At 35.8% G+C, this 21,611-nt stretch overlaps 1 protein-coding gene across 1 annotated transcript in view; it reads left to right on the top strand.

The window, feature by feature from the left end:
* The window catches only part of LOC131067653 (UDP-N-acetylglucosamine transporter UGNT1), a 28,693-nt gene extending 11,983 nt beyond the window's left edge, over nucleotides 1-16,710 (top strand). The window contains exons 2-10 of the mRNA XM_058002750.2: nucleotides 13,349-13,425; nucleotides 14,265-14,432; nucleotides 14,563-14,696; nucleotides 14,847-14,977; nucleotides 15,103-15,147; nucleotides 15,331-15,428; nucleotides 15,812-15,919; nucleotides 16,068-16,124; nucleotides 16,310-16,710. Of these exons, the coding sequence (XP_057858733.2) occupies nucleotides 13,349-13,425; nucleotides 14,265-14,432; nucleotides 14,563-14,696; nucleotides 14,847-14,977; nucleotides 15,103-15,147; nucleotides 15,331-15,428; nucleotides 15,812-15,919; nucleotides 16,068-16,124; nucleotides 16,310-16,384 (893 nt within the window). The 3' untranslated portion in view covers nucleotides 16,385-16,710. The remainder of the gene's footprint in view (nucleotides 1-13,348; nucleotides 13,426-14,264; nucleotides 14,433-14,562; nucleotides 14,697-14,846; nucleotides 14,978-15,102; nucleotides 15,148-15,330; nucleotides 15,429-15,811; nucleotides 15,920-16,067; nucleotides 16,125-16,309) is intronic.
* Nucleotides 16,711-21,611: the final 4,901 nt, after the last annotated feature.

Here is a 21,611-nt window from a genome sequence, read left to right as displayed (position 1 = left end):
ACATTGTGCCAAGACCCAAAGGTAAATCGATTGTTTCCTCTAAATGGTTATTTAAAATTAAACATATTGCTGATGGTAGTATTGAAAAATATAAGGTTAGATTTGTAGCTCGTGGTTTTTCTCAAAAGGAAGGCATAGACTATGAAGAAACTTTTGTTCCTGTTGCTAGATATACTTCTATTAGAATGATAATAGCCTTTGCTGCTGCTAGGGGTTGGAAACTACATCAGATGGATGTTAAGACTGCCGTCATTGAGGAAGAAGTCTATATTGAGCAACCTGAGGGTTATGAGATTCATGATAGATTGACCCATGTGTGCAGGTTAAAGAAAGCTCTGTATGGCTTTAAACAAACTCCTCGTGCTTGGTATGAAAGAATTGATAAATACTTGCTAAGTCTAGGCTTTTGTAAAAATGATGCTGACTCTAACATTTACTTTAAGGTAGCCAATGATGAAATGCTAATTCTAGTTCTTTATGTGGATGACTTATACCTTACTGGTAAAGATGAACTCATTATTAGATGCAAGAAAGAACTAGCTTCAGAATTTGAGATGAAAGATTTAGGTCTAATGCATTATTTTCTAGGTCTAGAAGTATGGCAAAGATCTAACGAAATTTTTCTAAGTCAAGGAAAGTATACTATTGACATTTTGAAAAGATTTAGAATGATGGATTGTAAACCCATGTTTACTCCTATGAAGTCTAACTTAAAGAAATTAAGTGTTTCTGCAGCTAACTCTGATTTTGCAAATCCATCCGAGTACCAGCAGTTGATTGGATCACTGATGTATCTAGTTAACACTAGACCAGACATATGTTTTGCTGTGAATGCTCTCAGCCGGTTCATGAGCATGCCCAAACATGTTCATCTTGTTGCAGCCAAGCATATCCTAAGATACTTGCGAGGCACAGTTGGTTTTGGGCTGAAGTATCCACTTGACACTCCAATAACCTTGGAAGGTTATTCAGATGCAGACTGGGCTGGTAGCGTCAAAGACAGGAAAAGCACCTCCGGTATTTGTTTTAGCTTGGGATCTGCAGTGATCTCTTGGGCTTGCAGAAAACAATCCTCAGTGGCACTGAGTACTGCTGAAGCTGAGTATATTGCAGCAAGTGTAGCTTCTAGAGAAGCAGTGTGGCTTCGTAAGCTTCTTGCTGGGCTGTTTGGTCAGCCATGGGATCCTACAGTTTATTCACTGTGATAACTAGAGTTGTATTAAAATGTCTATCAATCCAGTGTTTCATGACATGTCAAAACATGTGGAAACCCACTATCATTTTATTCGGGATATGGTGCAAAGAGGTGCTATTCAGTTGAAGTATGTCAGCACTCATGAGCAGGTTGCAGATATTCTTACCAAGCCTCTATCCAAAGTGAAGTTTGTGTACTTCAGGGACAGACTTGGTATTGTGGAAAATGAAACCCTAATTGAGAGGGAGTCTCAATCTTAGTGATACATTGTGTTGTATCAAACCACCCTCTGTGGGCAATGTAAGGTGGTATTGTAAACTTCTCAGGGAGAAGTATAATTATTAACCATCCTTTGCGAGCAATGTAAGATGGTATTGTAAATGTTAACCACCCTTTGTGGGCAATGTAAGGTGGTATTGTAAACTTCTCAAGGAGAAGTGTAATTAGTAACCATCCTCTGTGGGCAATGTAAGGTGGTATTGTAAACTTCTCAGGGAGAAGTGTAATTAGTAACCATCCTTTGCGGGCAATGTAAGATGGTATTGTAAATGTTAAACCATCCTCTGTGGCAATGTAAGATGGTATTGTAAAACTTCTCAGGGAGAAGTGTAATTGCTAAACCATCCTCTGCGGGCAATGTAAGATGGTATTAGTGTAATTGTTGACCATCCTCTGCGGGCAATGTAAGATGGTAGAAAAGATCCTCTCCACCCTCTGCGGGCAATGCAAGGTGGATCCAGTCTATGCTTGTGTACAAGACGGAAGATTATGGTTAGGATTCTTTGCCCTAATTAAAAGGGAGTGTTGTTTATAATTAGGGCTTGGCGGATTCCATTTGCCTTGGGCAACATTGGAATCCGCCTAAGGGGGCCAGCCCCTTCTTCAATATATAGGACCAGGCCCTATATCTTTCGGCCACTCCAAAAGGTCCGCACGCACTCACAAAAGGAATTAAATAAACCCACGCTATACCTTGATAGGGCCGACCCTATCCTCTACACACAAAAAGGAATTAAATAAATTAATGAAATTAAAAGGATCAAGCCGACTTGATTTAGGAGTGTTTGCTCTCCTATAAATAAGACATTTATCTCTCACAATATAATCAATGTAGTCTGCAAGTAAATGCGAAATATATCCTTCTTGTGCAGCGAACTCCTTTACAAGCAGTAGGTCATAGCGAATATATCCTTCTTGTGCAGCGAACTCCCTTGCAAGCAGTAGGTCACAGCGAACTGCATGTATGTGTAGATCTAAGTGGTGATCACAGCGAATTCCATGTATGTCCAGATCCAATTAGTGATCACAACAAATTCCATGTATGTGCAGATCCAGTTAGTGATCATAGCGAACTCCATGAATGTACAACAGATCTAATTGGTGATTACAAAGACAGGGATCTCCATTGAAGGCCCAAGCAAAGGACTGCAACTAGTTGAAAGGTGCATACATAGCAAGACAAGTTAGAAGGACTGTAAAACATGATCACTGTCAACAAACTAGCTGTGTAGTCTTCTATACCATCTTCCTTGTGACTGCAACTTCTATACTCCAGATAAGTGTGTAATTGTCAATTGAATCTAAAACCATAATCAGATCAGAAGATCTTTTCTGGCTGGGTTTTTCCTCCTAGGAGGTTTTCCCAGGGTAACTTTGTCTTGTCTCTTTTGCATTCATTTCTTACCATGCTTAAATCTGAAAACCAATAAATCTAATTAACCTAGTTGGAAACAAATTTAACAATTCATCTACCGAATATTTTGCCGTAGTGAATGTTGCACATTTTTGCATAATCTCCTACAACGATTGGGAATTCAAACGACAATTTCTTCTTCTTCTTTTGGATTTTGTCATTGGCGGTCAACTGTTTGGGAACCTCCAACAACACCATCTTGTTTGTTGGATATCTTGGCAGTTTATATAGCTGGTCAGAGAATCCTTGGACCCGGATGTAGGTGAATTTCGGAAATTGGATATACCAGGTTCTGTACTTCTTCACTAACTTTCTAGCCTCCTGCGACAACCTCGTATGAAGTCCTTGCAATGTTCTGGTGATTTGCATTGTGAATGTGTCGCTTCCTTCCTTGAAAGAAGTATTATATAAATGCAATTGTGGACAACACTCATGAACTTTTAGTTGTCTTGGTCCGCATCCCATGGGTCCTTTCCCTGGCAATCCATTGAATTTGCCCATTCTAGCCAGCGAGTAGATGACATATGAACTCATATAGAAAGATTGTGTTTGCCTTAAATTCTTTAGCTGTTGGTCCAAATTGTGGCTGATTATCTTTGCCCAATCTATCATCCTTTTGCCTTCCATTACTTTACCAATGAAGTAAAACATCCAAGGTTCAAACATGAAGGCTTGCGAACATCCCATGATTCTGCTCATCATCAGCACATGGTCGGCATACTCCTGTTTAAAATCCATGCTGGTGATATGCTTAGGTAGTTTGGAAATATGTGGCTTTGGCCTCTGCATCCATACTTTGTTGATTATTCCAGCACATCTCTTGAAGCTAACATCATATATAATCGTTGCTCATTCCTTGCTCCTGTATGTCATGGACTGGTATGCTGGAATTCTAAATGTTTCTCCAATTGCTTTAGCTATGAAGTTGGCCGGGAGGTTGCCATCCAGTACCAAAATTGCCCTTCTTTCAGCATTGTAATGTTTTACGCACTCCATAATCAGCTCCAGGCATTGGATGGCTGGAGGGAAACAGGCAGCTACAACAATCCCACTTTTGATGATCCTTGTGGCAATGGCTGATGGAGCATGTCCAGCTGTTCCGTAAACTCTTTTCTTGAATTCTCCCAGTCTGAACATTCCCAGGTTGGTGTTGCTGACTTCTTTCCACTTCAAAATTATCTTTGATTCCAAAAGAAATCCTCTTTGCTTGTTCTCGATTTGCGCCTGTTGGAAGGTGTTTGCAGCCTTGTTGGATTCCGCCATTCTTGCAAAATAAAATAAGTAACATTAGATTCATAATAAAGGAATTCGATAAATCCGTTGAGGAAGGAATTCCATGCTGCAATTCTCCACGTCTCTCTAGCTTCTAATTTCTCCAAAAACCGTTGTGAGAAATGAATTCCAGATCACCATTTAAATAGAAGTCTTGAAAGCCACACAGCCAATATTGAGAGGGGGGAGAGGTGAATCAGTATTGAAGATTTTGAAAATTTCTAACAAATTATGAAGCTACTTGAAATATAAATGTACAAATGCAGGCAACGCACATAGACAAGAACACATAAATTTTCTCGTGGAAAACTCTTTTGGGTAAAAAACCATGGCATGAAAAGTCTCTTATAAGCTTCAGAAGGGCACTGACCTAGATTACAAGGCAACAATTAACAGAGAGCACCAACTCTCAATTCAGCATGAACTGAGAATAACAAGAGGCTCCAACCTCATACAAAAGAGAGCACCAACTCACACTAACAGTGTTCTGAAACACAATACAGTACCAACAATCTCAATAATTTTTCAGTAACATCCAGCTCTTAAATAGATTCCTTACAGCACTTTGCTCCTTTTTAACACCCAAAATAAACACACTAAAAATTATAACTTCATTCGAATACCATTCTGGTTCCTGTGTCATCAACAGAATATGCTGTTATTTTTAAACAAAAATGTTCAGAAAATATATTCACAGCTCAACATGCCACTTCTTTCAAGCAAATACATCTCCATATGTCAAAGAGATTTCATCGCTCTGCTAAAACATAGCTTTCTGATACCCTCTATGCATAACCTGATCACATCTCCATGAACATCCGATACACCATCCATACACAGAAGAAGACATGCTTAATTATTTTTGATCAGCACTACCCTCTTCATTCATTAATTCCCCAGCTGCACCTATCAGAAATGAAAGACGTAATGATTATCACTTCTCCAGCGAAAAAACATAAAGATCCTTTTTGAAGCAGTATATCAAAAACGGCTCAGGAAAAATAATTTCAACACCCTGCATTCAATTCAACCTGCCAAATAAAACCGACTTCTGCAAAAATAAATACACACTCCCACGATTTCAGCAAAAATAGGCATAGCCAAAAACGGCTTCCACTAAGTCACTTTGAACAATCTCAAAATCGAACCTAGGCTTTTTCACTGCACTCAGTAGTCATAAAAACAAAATTAGAAATTCTCCACATAATACCACGCACAAACCTCTGCCTTAACTTCTGTCATTTAGAGCATAGAATCAATAACGTTTTTTATTGAAAGCACAGAAAAAAACAATAAATTTTAAAGGCACGAAGTAGCAAGAGACTCCTTTATGCTAGCCACACGTAATTCCCATATTCTGCCAAACCGTTACACGATTCTGAAGCAAATGCACCAATTTCAATTCATTGACTAAAAAAAAATGTAGCCGTCAATAGTCCCAAAGGAAAATCAAACCAATCTTTAATTGAAAAGTCTGAAGACAAATAAAGGAATCGAGCATACAAGTCCACCACATCAAAAGGATATTAATAATTCTTCAATAACCTTAAGCTTGAAAAGTAGCATGATAATTTTACTAGAAATCATAGGAAATTCAAATACTGACATGGCAGTCTAATTTTACACATGGCACAAAAAGTAGACAAGAAGCCAGCTGAAGTAGACACACAGCTAGGTGAAGTAGATAGGCAGGTAGCTGAAGCACACACCCAACCAGCTGAAGTAGACAGCCAACCAGCTCAAGCACGTCAAGCAGCTCAAGCAAAAATAAGAAGATCTAATGAATAAACTGTAGCTCGAAAACCACTTCAAACTCAGTCCAAAATTACTTTGAGTAATCCTCCCACTTGAATAGTTTAAGCTTGACAAAAACACTTGACATCAATGACAAAATATCTAACAAGTCTCCCACTAAGCTGCTAAGTTGGCGAGTTGTTAAAATTGGCAGTTGCATTAAAATGCTTCATGTTTCCTTTGACAACTTGCCATGCAAGTCGACCCCGCCGTCATCTTGAGTTCAAAAAATGGAAACTTTTATAAATTTTTGAGTTTTCGTAAATACCAAATATTCCCTTTGCATGTCGCCAACTCATTTATTGCGAAAATCTTTCCATTTCAGACGTATACAGATATTTTTGAAAGATTTTTCTTCCTTGGAAGAATTTTATCAATTTTGTCTACTTTTGAAGGAATCTTGTACGTATGGAATTCTAAGAGAGAAAAAATCTTTCTAGAGAGTTTTTTTGTCTTGAAGGTAGATTTTCCTAACCATTGACCATTTTTTCCATGTTTAGGGAATTTTACCTTGTTTGGAGTTTTGGAGAGAGAAAATCCTCACTTAGCCAATTTTTTTTCGTGCCTTCAAATTCTTCACCCTGGGTGCAATTCCACCTTGAGTGCAATTTGACCTTGAGGAAGGAATTTTTTGAATTTTGAACTTTCTTCTCCTGAGGAAGGAATTTATTCATGCCTTAGACAAATTTCACGTTCTCCATCTTCCTTGGGCATATTTTCATGAAGGGAAAGAATTTTGACTTGGAGGAGAATTCCTCCTTGACCCCATTTTGGCACCCAGTCACTTCCTGGAGCGCATTTTGACACTGATGGAGGAACTTGGGGAAAAAAATTCTTGCTTGCATTGGTTTTGGCGCCCTATCTTGTCTTTGAGCGCATTTGGAAGGGTGTGAAATAATTTGGCTTGGAGGAAGAAAATCCTCCTCCACCTCATTTTGGTGCTTTATCCCTTCATTGAGCGCATTTCCAAGGAAGTGGAGGAATTTCCACTTGGAGGAAAATTCCTTCTCATCATACATTTAGTGCTCTAACTCATCCTTGGGCGCAATTTCACTAGGATGGAGGAATTTTGGGAAAAAGTGAGTTTTCCTCCTTGACCTCATTTTGGTGCCCAAGTCTAGCTTGCAGTGCATTTCTCATATGGAGGAGGAAATTTGGAATTTTGAACTTTTCCTCCACGATCTTGGTTCTACGCCCTCCATATCTTTGAGTTCCACTTTGACCATGGTGAATGAATTTTGCTAAGTTTGGAAATTCTTCTTTGCCTAGTGTATTTTACATTCATCATCTAGACTTGGATGCCAATTTTGGATTGAGGAGGATTCCTCATTGAAGGAACACTTTCTTGCCTTTGGATAGATTTTTCATGCTTTTTCCACTTCAGGAAAGGATTCTAGACTTGGCCATTTTCTTGATCAACTGCCTGCTTTTTCAACTCTTCGGATTTGGAACTTGAATTTTCAAGAATGCTTTGCCTTCAATGTTCTGCCCACTGCTTGAGATATACCTACCAAAAATAGACTTACTAAAAGTAGTAAGTTCTTCCAAACATCAAATTAGGGCAAACCGGGACAGTGTGACACCACTAAAAATAGTTTGTTCAAATGCAAAATTAGGCCAATCCGTGATGTAGTTAAATTTACTAAAAATGGTAAATGCTTAGAATTCGCTCAAATTTCACTGTTAGCTTCCTTGAAGAGTTTTGACTTCATTGCTATGTTCAGATTTTTCAAAACTCTAAGACAATGACCTTAAATCTAAGTCTGAGGGCAAAAACCCTAAAATAGACAAAACAAGCTCCAAACTTAGTCAAATTTGCTCAAAACACTTGGAGGCTTGATCAAAATTCACCAAAACACTCACAAACCTAGGGAGATCGAAGAGATTGCTGTTAAAAGACCCAAAAGACCACAACCAAAAGACCGAGAGGACCAAAAATGTAGGGGGTCCCCATTTGGAATGGGGTGATGTGTGATAAGGTCACAACAACACCCTCATTGTATTTAGGTTTCTTATGTGACAATAGACGAAGGTTGGAGTGTATGTAGACGAAATCCTTTGCTTTTTTTGCATCCAAATGATTGCGCTTAACCGAGTGGATGAAGGGGTATGTACTCCAATTTTGCTCTGCTCAAGAAGAACTTGCAACCTGTTGAGTTTGCATACAACATTTAGTATTTTATTTTATAATTCAAGAATCAAAACTTAAACATAAATTGTAAAATAATTTTTTTTTTGATGAATAAGCTTTGAGTTAAGGGCCTGCTCCCTTTTATATTGATCAAACAAAATACAAGTATAGCTTTAGACTTGAAAATTGGGTAGCAGAAAGTATAATGACAACAGTCTTAACACTTTAGAATTTAAAGTAAATCTATAGAAAGCTGGAAATAATATAATCACATATTGAAATCAATCCTTGAATGAAATTAAGGAGAAAGACCAGAAACTTTATTTTTCTTTTGTTTGCTCCTGCTCTGAGTAAGAAGAGCATCTGTAGTCCATTGTGTTCCCAACTTCCCACTCCCTTAGTCTCCTGGGCTTCTAATTTGAGTTTTTCTGCCTCAGTCTTCCTTACCCGCCTGGCCATAGATAGGCTTAGAATTTTTGTTTGATGTAAAGTAAGGACAAACCAATCTGTGAACAAGAAAATCTTCAAGGGCCTCATCCTCATTCGTGGACTCCTGAATCAAAGGCTCATGTATTGGAGGCTTAGGTAGCTGAAAATTTTCAGTGTTAACAATTTGAACATTGTTAGATGGAGCCACCAAAGGATGCTTACCACCAGGAGGATCCACTGAGGCAGCACAAGTCACCACATTGCGATAGGAAGGAGGTTGACGATGGGCAAAAAATTTCCCATGATTTTGCCAGATTAAGTCTTTATCAAGGCTGCACTCTTTTTGAACCCACTTTTTGATATTGTAAGACCGAAGCCCTTGAACAGACCTAGAATTGCAGCTAGCAATTTTATGACCAAAGAGATTACATCTGAAACAACGTCCTAGCAATCCTTCAATATTAATACATTGCATCCACAAGCCATGTGATGAAAGCAATCTTATCTTGTGTGTAACGGGATTGGATATATCAATCATACCACAAACTCTGTTGAATCTGCTACTTTGGCCAGCAGTATTCTCTTCAATCTTGACAATAGTCCCAATCAAATTTACAAGATTTTGTATAAGATCAAAATTCCTCATAATTGGAGGAAGATTATAGAGTCGTAGCCAGATTGGAATGATGCTAATGCATTCACAAGCAGGGTCAAAGAAAGGGGACCAGAGTTGCATGAATAATCCTGTTTTGTTTAAGAACCAAGGGCCATGATTCGAGACAAACCTCCAATCTTCAGAGGACTGAAAGTAGGCTAGGAAAAAGCCATGGTTTAACAAATCGATTGAAAGAGCAGCCAAAATACTCCAAGATTGTCGGCACCCGACTGAGAAATCCTCCAATGAAGGACACTTCCCTAAATTCGTGAATACAAGGTATCTAGAACTCACATCTTCTAAGATTTTCTCAATAGCTTCTTCAGAAATGTGAAGATCCAAAGGGGCATTTGCCAATGTGACTACACTATGTCTAGTGGAAAAGGCACAAGAAGAGGCTTGCCCTGAGCTAAGAGGCGGTGGTTTAGGAGAAAGTGAGGTATTTGTCACATTTGCAATTGAGGAAAAACCCAAATCTAGAGGAGTTCCAACCCCACAAAATTTTGAAATAGGGGCAGAGCGTACTAAGTTCTTTTTGCAATAGTCGTTGCATTGATGAAACAAGTGTGTAGAGTTTTGACAGTTGTTGAAAACCCTAGGCACTGTGGAAACCACTGAGCTATGCAAAAAAGTATCAAGAACCTATTTCTTTGCTTTCTCTTGGGGTGGGGAAATGTGCACGAAAGCCTTCCCAAGTGGGTTGAGGGCTAGGGAACCATGCTTTGATGCCTACATTCCCTTTATGCGGACACCCAAACCACCTCCACTGATTTGCACAGAAGTGTGCCCAACCTCCCCAAGCTCTATGTAATGTTTGCCGTATTGTCATTGCTTCTAAGAGCACAAAGCTGTTGATCTTGCAAAGGCATTCTCCGTAGGTTGTCTTGGAGAAGCTTTGTTTTGGCCTATCTTGTGCTCGGGCCGACATTACCTCCTCGTTTGTTTGGACATTTGTTTCGAGGTCAATTTCCTTGAATGACCCTTTGTTGATCTTCCGTCCTAGTCTATATTTTTTGTCAATCATTGTTTTAGCGAAGCCTATGTAAACCCTCGATGCACATTTAGATTGTTTCATATAAAATAAAAATATTTTAATATGATAGCATTGAATGAAAAAGGTTAAAAATAAAAAATAAAAAATAAAAATATACATACCTGGAAGAGAATTTTAATTGCAATAGGCTGTAAGAATATGGAGCCTTGACCACGTACATGCCACCATTCATTCGCACTCATCCTATATTAGGGATGAAGAGTGGTAGTATGATGATTTTTTGAAGATACAAATTGGTTCATCTTGCAACGACATCACTACACTATATTTTGTAACTTCATTGACCTATTGTGGAACAATAGAAAAATATGACTCCGTTTTTTTTACATTAACATCCCAACTAACAATGAGTTTGTTAGTAGAAGCATCAATGAATTTGCATGCCTTACCATGTTCACTATGGGCAACAAAGAAATATTTGATACTTTTGGAATCTATCTTACATCTTTTGTGCTGAGAAACTAAAGTAAAAAGCTGAACCAAAAACATGAAAAGATGTTACCACAAGTTTGTTACTCGACCAAGCTTCCTTCTGTGTGATATTTTAGAAGGTTTTGTGAGGGCCCCTCTTTAGCATATGAATATTGTATTAAGAGTTTCTCCCTAATATTTGTAGGACATGCTTATATTGTGCATCATGCATCACACATCATGCATCATGCTATCTCCATGATAGTCTTGTTATGCCTTTCAATCACTCCATTTTGTTGCGGAGTGTTTGGTTTAGTCCATTAGCATTGAATACCTTCTTTCTTACATAACTTTGGATTGAGTGGAGGTGAATTCCCTCCCATTATTGAATTGTAGAAGCTTGACTTGACACCCTATTAAGTTTCCACCAAACGCCTTGAACTTCAAGAATGCACCAAGACAATTATACTTGTTCAAGAAGCAAACCCATGTCTTCTTTGATAAATCATCCACCACCAACAACAAAAATGCGTCAAACCTATGACAGTTGGAGATTTCATTGATGGGTCATACGGATTTGTATGAATAAGATTTAAAAGCCCCTTAACATGCCATGCACCTTCAATAGGAATTAACTTCTTTTGCTTACCAACAAAATGCCTAATAAAAATATCTTGTTTTTCCTATATAGAAGGTGATCCTTAAATGATATTGGCTTTGTTGAGTTTAACCAAATATTGAAGGTTATAATGACCATATCTTTTATGCCAAAGAACATTGGCATTTTCTTCAATAGCTAAGGCATGCAAATCAACTATAGTAAGATCAACAAGTTAGTACAAGCTACCTTGCCTAATGTGCCCAAGATAACCATTCAATCCCATTCTTGTTCGAGACAATGTACTTCTTCCCACTAAACTTCACTTTAATTTTAGGATTTTGAGTAAGCTAATTGATAGACAATAAATTTGTGTTCATTCTAAGAACATACCTAACATCACATACCAAAAATTTGATAGCATCATTTAGTATAATTATTACATCAATTATCCCTTCAACCATATTTAACCTATCATCACCAAGTGAAACTGAAAATCTTATGGACCGACCTTTCATCATGTTAAATGTCTTGATGCTCTTGAATCAAAAAACTTACGACCACTTTCAACACTATCTTTAAATGATGTCATTAATGCAAACTTTTAATATGAGACATAGTGCTCATCAATAATAACCACATTAGCCTCACCATGGGGCTTGTGGGTTTCCTTACATTCTTTCGTTACATGACCAAATTTATCACAGTAAAAACACTTAACCTTTTTCTTTGACTATGAAGTATGAGTAGAAGCTTGACCCTTAAATTGTGTAGAAAGTGCACTTTTTGAACTCCACGATGTAGACTCTCCTAGCTTTGTTTGGCTATGTTTTTTTTTGCTACAAATGTGTACTAACCTTTCAAAAACTTAGAATTTGAGTTTCTAGATGGGAAGTTTCTAAACTTGTTGTCCAAAACTCAATAGCATGCCATGAGTAGATGGGAAAGTGAAAGGTCATGGACAGGCATGATTTGAGTTTGCCAAAACAGTAAGGATCCAACAAACAGCCACCACAGATAAATAACTCTGCAACAATTCAAGGGAAAGATTTTGCAAATTGACTACATTGTCGTAGGCAATAATCATTGTTTGTAACTGCTTCCCATGGCACCAAGTTGGAAAAAGACACAAAAGCCCTTTCAGAATAGAAAGCTATAGTTGGCGGTCTTCCTTTAAAGCTCATGATATATCTTTTAGATTTGATTTGTATTCACATAGGGATGAATGACACATCATCTCCCAGCCAATATCTAACTCAGCTCTTAAGATATAACACTTACTGTCGCAGCTATTACCAAAACAAAGCATTTTATAACATAAGCATTCAGCCTGAAGCATGATATGCAGCCTTGTCGTTTTACACACAGCTCCTGTTACCCGTTTTAAAAGCCCACATACAACAAGGACTATCCTGTAACAACTTGGTTTGGGTTTGTAGCAACATGATAATTTGTTTAAGAATTGGTACAGATGGTTTGAAACACATGAGAGCTTGCATCCTTCCTATAACACCTATAAACAGGGCAAGATGATATGAGCAACAAAAATGACAAACACACAAAACTAAAGGGAAGACTGAAAAGATAAGCCATCAATATTTTTGGTGACACAGGATTGCACCTGAACCCAGATGCTCTTGCATCATCTTTTCTAGTCCCACAGGACAGATATCTTCAAAATGTTGGAACTTTAGATTGTGTAAAAGTTCAGTGCACATATATAATTTGTTGTTATGCGTTGCAATTGCAATTGTTTTCTCACTCCATGTTACTCGGTTCACTAGAGTCTTATTGATTTGTAACTGTTCTCTTATCTAACTGAATGGTTTCCTTGTATTTGAATGCAGAATTTGCAACATGTGTTTGGACTTTTCCTGTTAGCAATAAGCTTACCTCCTATAATCTATTTAATCTCTTTAACAGAGGGTATATGGCAGAGCGATTTTGGTTGCATTTTCACTTACTTTTTTCATCTAGGTGTTTGTGAGCTCATATTATAAGTAGAAAACTTCAAGAGAAAATGTTTATGCTTAGTCTTATTTCTTTTGGTTGTTAAGTTATTTAGCATATCTGATGGTTCTCCAGGAGGAGCTTACCAGTTTGTGTGGCTTTGCAGTGATGCTGGTGATGTTTAACAAAGCAGTTCTATCATCATACAACTTTCCTTCTGCCAACGTCATCACATTGCTTCAGGTAGATCCCCTTTTCCCAATCTGATGGTTTAATCCTGCAAGCAAATAATTATTTCTGTTTTAGAAATTCAAATGAAGCTACATTCATCTCCTTGGTGGCATCTTTAGCGTGATCTTTTCAAAATATGACTCCATGGTTTAATACTCAACTACGTTGAAATGAAAATCCAGTGGGCATGACATCAGCTCACATAAAATTCCCTGTTGTAGTGAAATATTAAAATCCCTTGAGAAAGTTTAACAAAGCTCACTAAAACAGTTTATGGCTTCTTTTGGTTCTAGTCTATATGTAAATGTTATGTGTTGGTTGTTCAATGTTAAGAATGGTGTAGTTTTTTGAGATCTTCTGTTTGAGTTAATTCTTTTCAATAAAAATGCATTGGTGGCGATTCAGAAAGTCTTGTTTTGTGTCTTGACAATCAAATCTGAATTGTATCTTCCTGCCTATGTATTATTTGGGAGGAATATATGATTATTCCTAGACTGCATTGATTTATCTTGTCATGTTTAAGGATTGCTTTTACTCAATATTTGGTTGAATATTTGCATTTCACTTCAGTAATGCTTTTCTCCAAAATATTATATTATATGCTTAACCTTTATGAATTGCAATGAGTTACTTAAGCAGCTTTATACATTTGAAATGCATTTTGCATGAATTATACATAATGTTTAGTAACTTCAGTTTATTCCTCTTACAAAGCTAACTTTGGTCCTCTTTGAAAATTTGCTAACTTATCATGCTACAATTGGGGAAATTTTCACTATTTTCTTTCATAGATTTTTGGTTATTTTGTCATTGCATCAATAACCAAGAACGGGTTTTGTGTATATCTGCAGATGATCTCGTCAACTGTATTTTTATATGCGATGAGGTCATGGAATATAATTTCCTTCAAGACAGTTGAAGGGAGAAATACCATGACGGACACATCTTCTAAATTGTTTTTGTCTCTAGAAACTTTTTGGCGCACATCACCTCTTTCAATTGCTTATTTACTATACATGGTAAAGCAATGTACATTTATAAATCGTCTTCTAATTGTTGTTTAAAGTGGTTTCTTCTATACAAGCAATTGAAGTTTTAGGCAAATTGCTTCTCACTGGATGTTTGAAACTTTGATCTTCTTGCAAGAAGATTGTTGGCATGGCTTCAATTCGTGGGGTTAATGTGCCAATGTACACAACGCTGAGACGGACAACTGTATTCTTTACAATGATTATGGAATACTTTCTTTCAGGACAGAAGCATTCTCCTCCTATAGTTGGCAGGTATATAATAGTTTGGGCACTTCTGTGCTATCTAATAATTTGTCAGGAGGCTTGCACAAAAAATCATTTTTTTTTTAATTATTCATTCATAGCTAATTCAAAGAATTAATTAATCACTTTTCTTGTGGCTTATACCAAGGTTTTCATCAGTGTGGGCTTGATTTTGTTGGGAGCATTTGTTGCTGGAGCTAGGGACTTGTCCTTTGATTTTTACAGCTATATGATAGTTATAGTTTCCAACATAACTACAGCAATATACCTAATAACCATAGCTCGCATTGGTAGTATTTTGAGCCTTACAAATTTTGTGATTCTGTTTCTGTTTATTCATATGATGCTGACAATGCTTCAAGAGTTCCATTGTTCAAGTTAATAACTTAATTATAAACTCTTTGATGCTTAACAGGGAAATCTAGTGGTCTCAACAGCTTTGGTCTAATGTGGTGTAATGGTAAAGCAAGTCTGCTTATTATTTTCTTTATAAAGCCTAAAGATTAGTGATGCTTAGTATTAATGGGTTTTACCAGTGTGAGAAAATGCTTATTTTTATCATAGGAGAGAACTAAATGGATTTTATTTGTTCAGGAGAAAACTTGTTTTATCCTGTATGCTAATAGTCTATTGTCATTTTTAGGCCTGATTTGTGGACCTCTACTTCTTTTATGGACTTTCTTTAGTGGTGAGCTAGAAATGACGATGAATTTTACACATTTGTATTCTCTAGTGTTTCAGGTGCGTTAGTCTCACTGGTTATACTTTGAGAAATTATCATTTTGTTCTCTACAGGGACGAATATGTATGCATGTTCAACTATGTTTAATTCTTATTTGAATTATGGCGTCGATAAGAAATATCTGACAGTGCTTATGGGAAAATGTTGATGGGCCACATAGAGTTCATATTTATTCTAATGAGTTTGTAAAATGTATAACATAAAATTTAGGTCATATGAATTTGTTGGTGCATTCTTCATGGATTATTTTATGGTTCCATAGGGCGAATGTTCTAGATTTCTAATTCAGAATTTGCAAAATCCATCAGCATTAGTCCCTTTGGTGCGAATACATTACTTAGCTTTGAATCTTGCAGAATTTAAACAGTCCTGGATATTGCAGGTTATGATGCTCCTGTCCTGTACAATGGCATTTTGTATTAACTATGCAATATTTCTAAATACGACTCTTAATTCTGCCCTTACACAAACTATTTGTGGTAATTTGAAGGTAAGTTATTTGTTTTTCTTTGTTTTTATTTACTTCTTTGAAGGTGGGTTCATTTAGCATCTCCTTAGATTTTTTTTTTTTCAAAGATTGCAAAGTTATTCTATGTTGTGCAAGTTTTAATAATTCTTTTGAACTTTTGAAATTTCAGGATTTTGTCACTGTAGCCATTGGCTGGCTTTTGTTTGGTGGACTACCTTTTGATTGGGTAAATATTTCTCAGTGTTTTATATTCCAGACTTTTTTTTGTTATCAGCTCCTTCCAGAGAAGTTAATAGAATTCACTGAAATCTGATTGCTGTTATAGATGAATAATGGTTTAGACATATCTTGGAATTGTTTGTACGAATATATTTATTTGAAGCCTGCTAATATTGTACTTTTCTTGAGCAGTTGAATGTTATTGGCCAGTCTCTTGGGTTCTTAGGTTCGGGTGTATATGCTTACTGCAAAATCAAGGGGAAGTGATGACGATCGCTACTGTCTCCTACACGGTCAGACGGAAATAGGCATTAGGGGTTGTTTTTGACATATAGCTTTGTATACAAAAAACCATGACCTTGTAATAGCGTGAACTTAATTGCCAACAAACTGCACCTGCTGATGATGTGTTCATTATGAATCATGCTTCAGGTCACATCTTTCACTTATTACAAAGTTGTATTTGTTAAATTTTTTTTCCTCCCCTTTGTTTGCCATGTGGACATGGAATGTCTACCAGTTATCGGTTGGTTTTTAATATACCCAGGTTTCAAAGTTAATTTACCAATAACAGCAGTCTGTTGTTTTTCTTGGATTAGTTCTTCAATTATGTTCATTTCACTTTATAATGAACCCTGACATCCTTGTTTCATGGCTATCTCACAACTTAGCTAAGAACATTCATTGCAATCTCCTGCATGCTCTATTCAATCTCCTCACCCTTTTGGAATCGTGCACAGCCAACCAGGCAATCTGGAAAGTGCAAATTCAGAGTTAATGTCTAAATTCAGCAGGATATTGGACTAATCGGGATTCCATTGACTTGCTCAAGCATCGTTTTTTAATTTCTTCTAGCAAATTCACATTTAGCGTCAATTATTGAACATTCGGTTGCTTTTTCATTTCTCGCAAGTGATTATACCTTCAAATGATATATTAAAAAAGTAATTAACTTCTAAGTACAGGTTGCACAAACAGTAAAGAAGCAATAAAATAAAAATTTGAGTACTCTAAAAGATTTTATCTCTACGTGCCACGGACATTTAAAAGACCATGTTAGACATCAAATCATCTGTCTTCCAAATTTCTTCCCTTATCTTCACGAGCTAAAGCCTCTCTCTGGTCTTCATCATTTGCTTTCTGAAATCTTTCACTTAGGTTCAATTGCTCCACTTCAGAGCTGCCAAGCCTAGAGGTTTGTTATTATTAGAGATATTATTATCAATGCCTTTTCTTTGGCATATAGACTTACAAATTCCCAATGCCTTTTCAAAAGAAGGCTCAGAACATCACATCTTTTTTTCAGACTCAAGCAAATCTTCAAGAGTTTGTGAAAGCTTGTTTGTTAAATTTGGTTTCAAGAATCGTAATGGAATAAAATCTCTCATCCTCCACCCGTGCCAAAATTGTGGGTTACCGGGTTTAAAACATTTAAACACTGAATCAATCAATATTTCTCTAAAAATTGATTATGGCTCTGGCAAAAATATTTTTACCCTCTCCTTGATCAATTTAATAGTCTTTTTTTTTCTTCGTTTATTTCCTACTCTTGGAGAACTCTTGAATTAATGGCCTTCAACTTATTATGAAAATTTCTATTATTGAAATTCGTTTCGGTAATGATGATACGCAACAGACGTCATTGATTCTAGTTCAGACATAGATTATAGCTGTTTATCTCAAAGGGAACGCAAATTTTCCAATGTGGAATTTTTCTATGATATCAACATTAGTGTAATTTTTTCCTTCAATTATTTCTAATTACATATATATCTACATTATTTGGAAGGTTTATTTATTTATTTTCATTCTTCTCAATTAAATGAGTGGATGCTTTTAGACTTATATACCACATTTTTTCATTTATATAATCCACTACTTTGTCTTTCTTTTCCCCTTGCACTCATGCTGTTAGTTTTACATCATCTTATGAGAATATGCTATTATGTCTTATTTGATTCATGGTTTTTCTTTTAGTATCATCTTATAAGAATGTGTTATTGATGCTCTTACTACCCTAAATTTATCCTTAATCAATATAGTCAACCTTGTTGAAGATAATGCTCTCAATTTTGAGAGGATAATGAAACAATGTAAAGGTGTCTTTTGTGTATTTTTTTTTTTCGATTTCAATATTAATGAAGCATAATACTATATTCTTTCTTTTAATTAGTATTTCTTATTATTTCTTATTATAGCGAGAATTATATTTTTTTATAATTTTTAAATGGTTATTTAATTTTGAAGAACTTAAACTTGAAATACTAAAATTGACCAATTTTTTTTATTCTACTACAAAAGTGTAATTAGTGTGTCACATATCACGATGATGCCACATAAACTGATTAACATCAATTTTCTCGTGCTAATGAGTCTTCTAATTTCATGGGGTGTAGGGTTACAACTCATTGTTAACCATTAGATTTCAAAGAATGAGCAATTAAGATTATGATTTTTAAGTAGAAATAACCCTATTATAGGTGGGGCTAGTTTGTTTTTTACAAAAGCAAGGGTATTTAATATCTAAATAGGTGATTAATTTTCTAAGAATCTTAACTTGAAAGAACAAAAGTGATTAAAGTAATCAATTCACATGCCCTCTATTATGACTATACAGTTGGTAGAGCCCACTACAAATCCAATTCTATGTAGCATTGATAAAAAAATAATTTTGGTGTATAGTAACTAATACAAAAAATGAAGCATATAAAGATTAGAGCTACTACATCCTACTACTTGTTGGTTCATGTGATTGCATATTGCTGAAAAAGATATTTAGAAGATGTTATGAAATAACTCGCACAAGAGAAGAAGATGATATGAAATATGCTTTAAATACTTGATGATAATATGCCACTTCAAGTGGGCAACCTCATTATCCACTTCGAGGGAGATACCTTTAATAGTCTTCAACAAGAACAAAATCCTCAATAAAAGTAACTATCCTATACCTCCTATATATACCATACTTATGTCCGAGATATTATCTAAGCTGACTTAGACAACAAAATATAATCCTAGGCCAAACTAATTAATGAAATAGGAATATAATAATGATAATATGACTTAATTAAGAGTTAATGCAACCATGAACTGATTACTCATAACCCAATACACGCTATACGGTTAGGGACATAACATTCCCCTCCTCTTTACAAAAGCATTATCCTCAATGCTATTTTACTATGAATGCTTATGCAAAGAATATCATCTTCATCTTCTTTTTCTTTTTCACTTTCTTTTTTGTTTCTTTCTCTCTTGTTCCCTTTCCTTCTTTTTTTTGGTACTTCTTGTTTTGAATAATTTCTATACAAACAATTTTCAATAAATCACAAATAAAGCCCAAATACTCTAATTTTTACTTTAACTTACCGATGCCTAGGCCACAATTACTTGAAAAAAATCTGCAAGAAAATAGCTAATTTGTTGAAAACCATAATTCCGCAATAAATAGTTGAATTCTAATCCAATTAATTTGAAAGACGAGTTGTAGACATCTAAATGTTTTCTTGAACAACCATCTCAAAACTAGGAAAAAATTCACCCGGTTCTAAGAGATGTTCATCACAATTGTTTTGGCAAAATCCCTAATTTTGCAATAAATCGCTTAATTTGATGCCAATTTCTCTAATTTTTTACTATATATGCTTCAACACTTTCTTAAAAACACTCCAAAAATAAAGAAAAAAATTACTAAAATATGAGAGATATACACTTCACAAGATGATCTCTAAATTTGAAAAAAACGAGTTGCTTTTACAATGCCAAGATTATGCTTGTATACAACTTGTAATGGAATAACTTATATAAGAGAAGAAAATAATATGAAATATGTTGCAAATACTTGATAATAATTTGCCACTTTGAGGGGGCAACCTCCTTATCTACTTCAAGGGGGATACCTCCAATAGTCTTCAATAAAAACACAATACTCAACATGAAGATAATAACTAACATATACCTCAAATATACACCATGCTTATGCCTAGGATATCACGTAGGTTGACTTGGAAAATAAAATATATACTATAGGCTAATGTAATTAATCAAATAATAATATAATAATGATAATCTGACTTAATTAAGAGTTATGGTTGCCACAAGCCAACTAATCATAACCCAATGCACACTATAGAGTTAGGAGCATAATGCATGTGAGATTTCTACCATTCATAGAATCTAATCAATTTTAATTTGTAAACCCGCATAGTCTAGGCTCTTTATTTTGTTATATAGAATGCCAAATTCAAATGTTCCTTTCACATATACTTAAACATGTACACCCATATAGCCTAGGTTCTTTCTTTTGTTATACAGTCCGCTAAAGTGAAATGTCCCTTTTAGATATCTCAAAACCCTATTTGTTGTAGTTTGATATTCTACATTTGGTGCTATCACGAATCCAGAAATAAAACTCATAGCATAGGTCAATTAGGTCAGTGGCTGTAAGATATCTTAGGAAACCGACTAGTTGCTTGTAAGATGACTGATTACCTATCTTAGAGTTAATTTTGGTTGGAAGCTTCAACCCTTTCTCCATAGACGTGGATGAGATATTGCAATTTGTCATTCTAAAATTGTCAAGCAAACTCTTGGTATATTTGAATTATGAAATAAAAATGCCATGACTTGTTTGCCAAAATTTTACACCTAGGTAGTGTTGGAATCCAAGAACACCGGGGGGGGTGAATCAGTGTTCTATCGGTACAATAATTTCTGAACTTATTGCCGATCAACCAGATGACAAAGTATAAAATTAAAGTGCATAAACAAATGAATACAAGAAGCAATACCATAACACCAATATTTATATGTGGAAAACCTTGTAAAGGGAAAAACCATGGTGGGGATGGCACCCACAATATCTATATACTTGATCAAGGTATACAAATATTACATGGAGGGGTATGCACATGCATACAGGCTTACTGCCTAGAGTTCACTACTCAAATACACATATATGAAAGTCTCACTGACTTACATATCATTACATAATGATTTATAATTGTATTGAACTTAAATGAAGCATCTGACCATGCTGGATAAGTTTTGGTTGTAGCTCTGAGTTCCTCAACTGAACCGGTGATACGGATACTCTGTTCTGCTATCAGTTAGGATTGCGCACGTGCAACTGCGCACATATGCTATCATTCGCTCATCAATTCACACACTATCAATATCTGACTATTTCTCATCTCAAATTATATCATGTAAATGTATATCATCCATCGCTAAGTGATCTCTCTTATATACCCTTATAACTTATTCATCATGTCGGCCTTTATAATGAAAATAAACCTGTTGGCTTCCTCCCGGATCATAAAGTATATTACAAATTATCCCGATGATCTTATTGGATGTCGGCCTGGCACGCTACCTTCAATTCCTCAATTGACTTTACCGGGTCCCATAATATGAATTATTAGTACCAGGAATAACCGGTTAACAAGTGTAAACCATAGGGTGTACACCGGTTGACCTTAACTAGACAAAA

This window comes from Cryptomeria japonica, chromosome 11 (genome assembly GCF_030272615.1).
Source record: "Cryptomeria japonica chromosome 11, Sugi_1.0, whole genome shotgun sequence".
Classification (NCBI taxonomy): domain Eukaryota; kingdom Viridiplantae; phylum Streptophyta; class Pinopsida; order Cupressales; family Cupressaceae; genus Cryptomeria; species Cryptomeria japonica.
The sequence above is the reverse complement of the archived record's forward strand: the minus strand, read 5'-3'. Positions and strand labels throughout refer to the sequence as shown.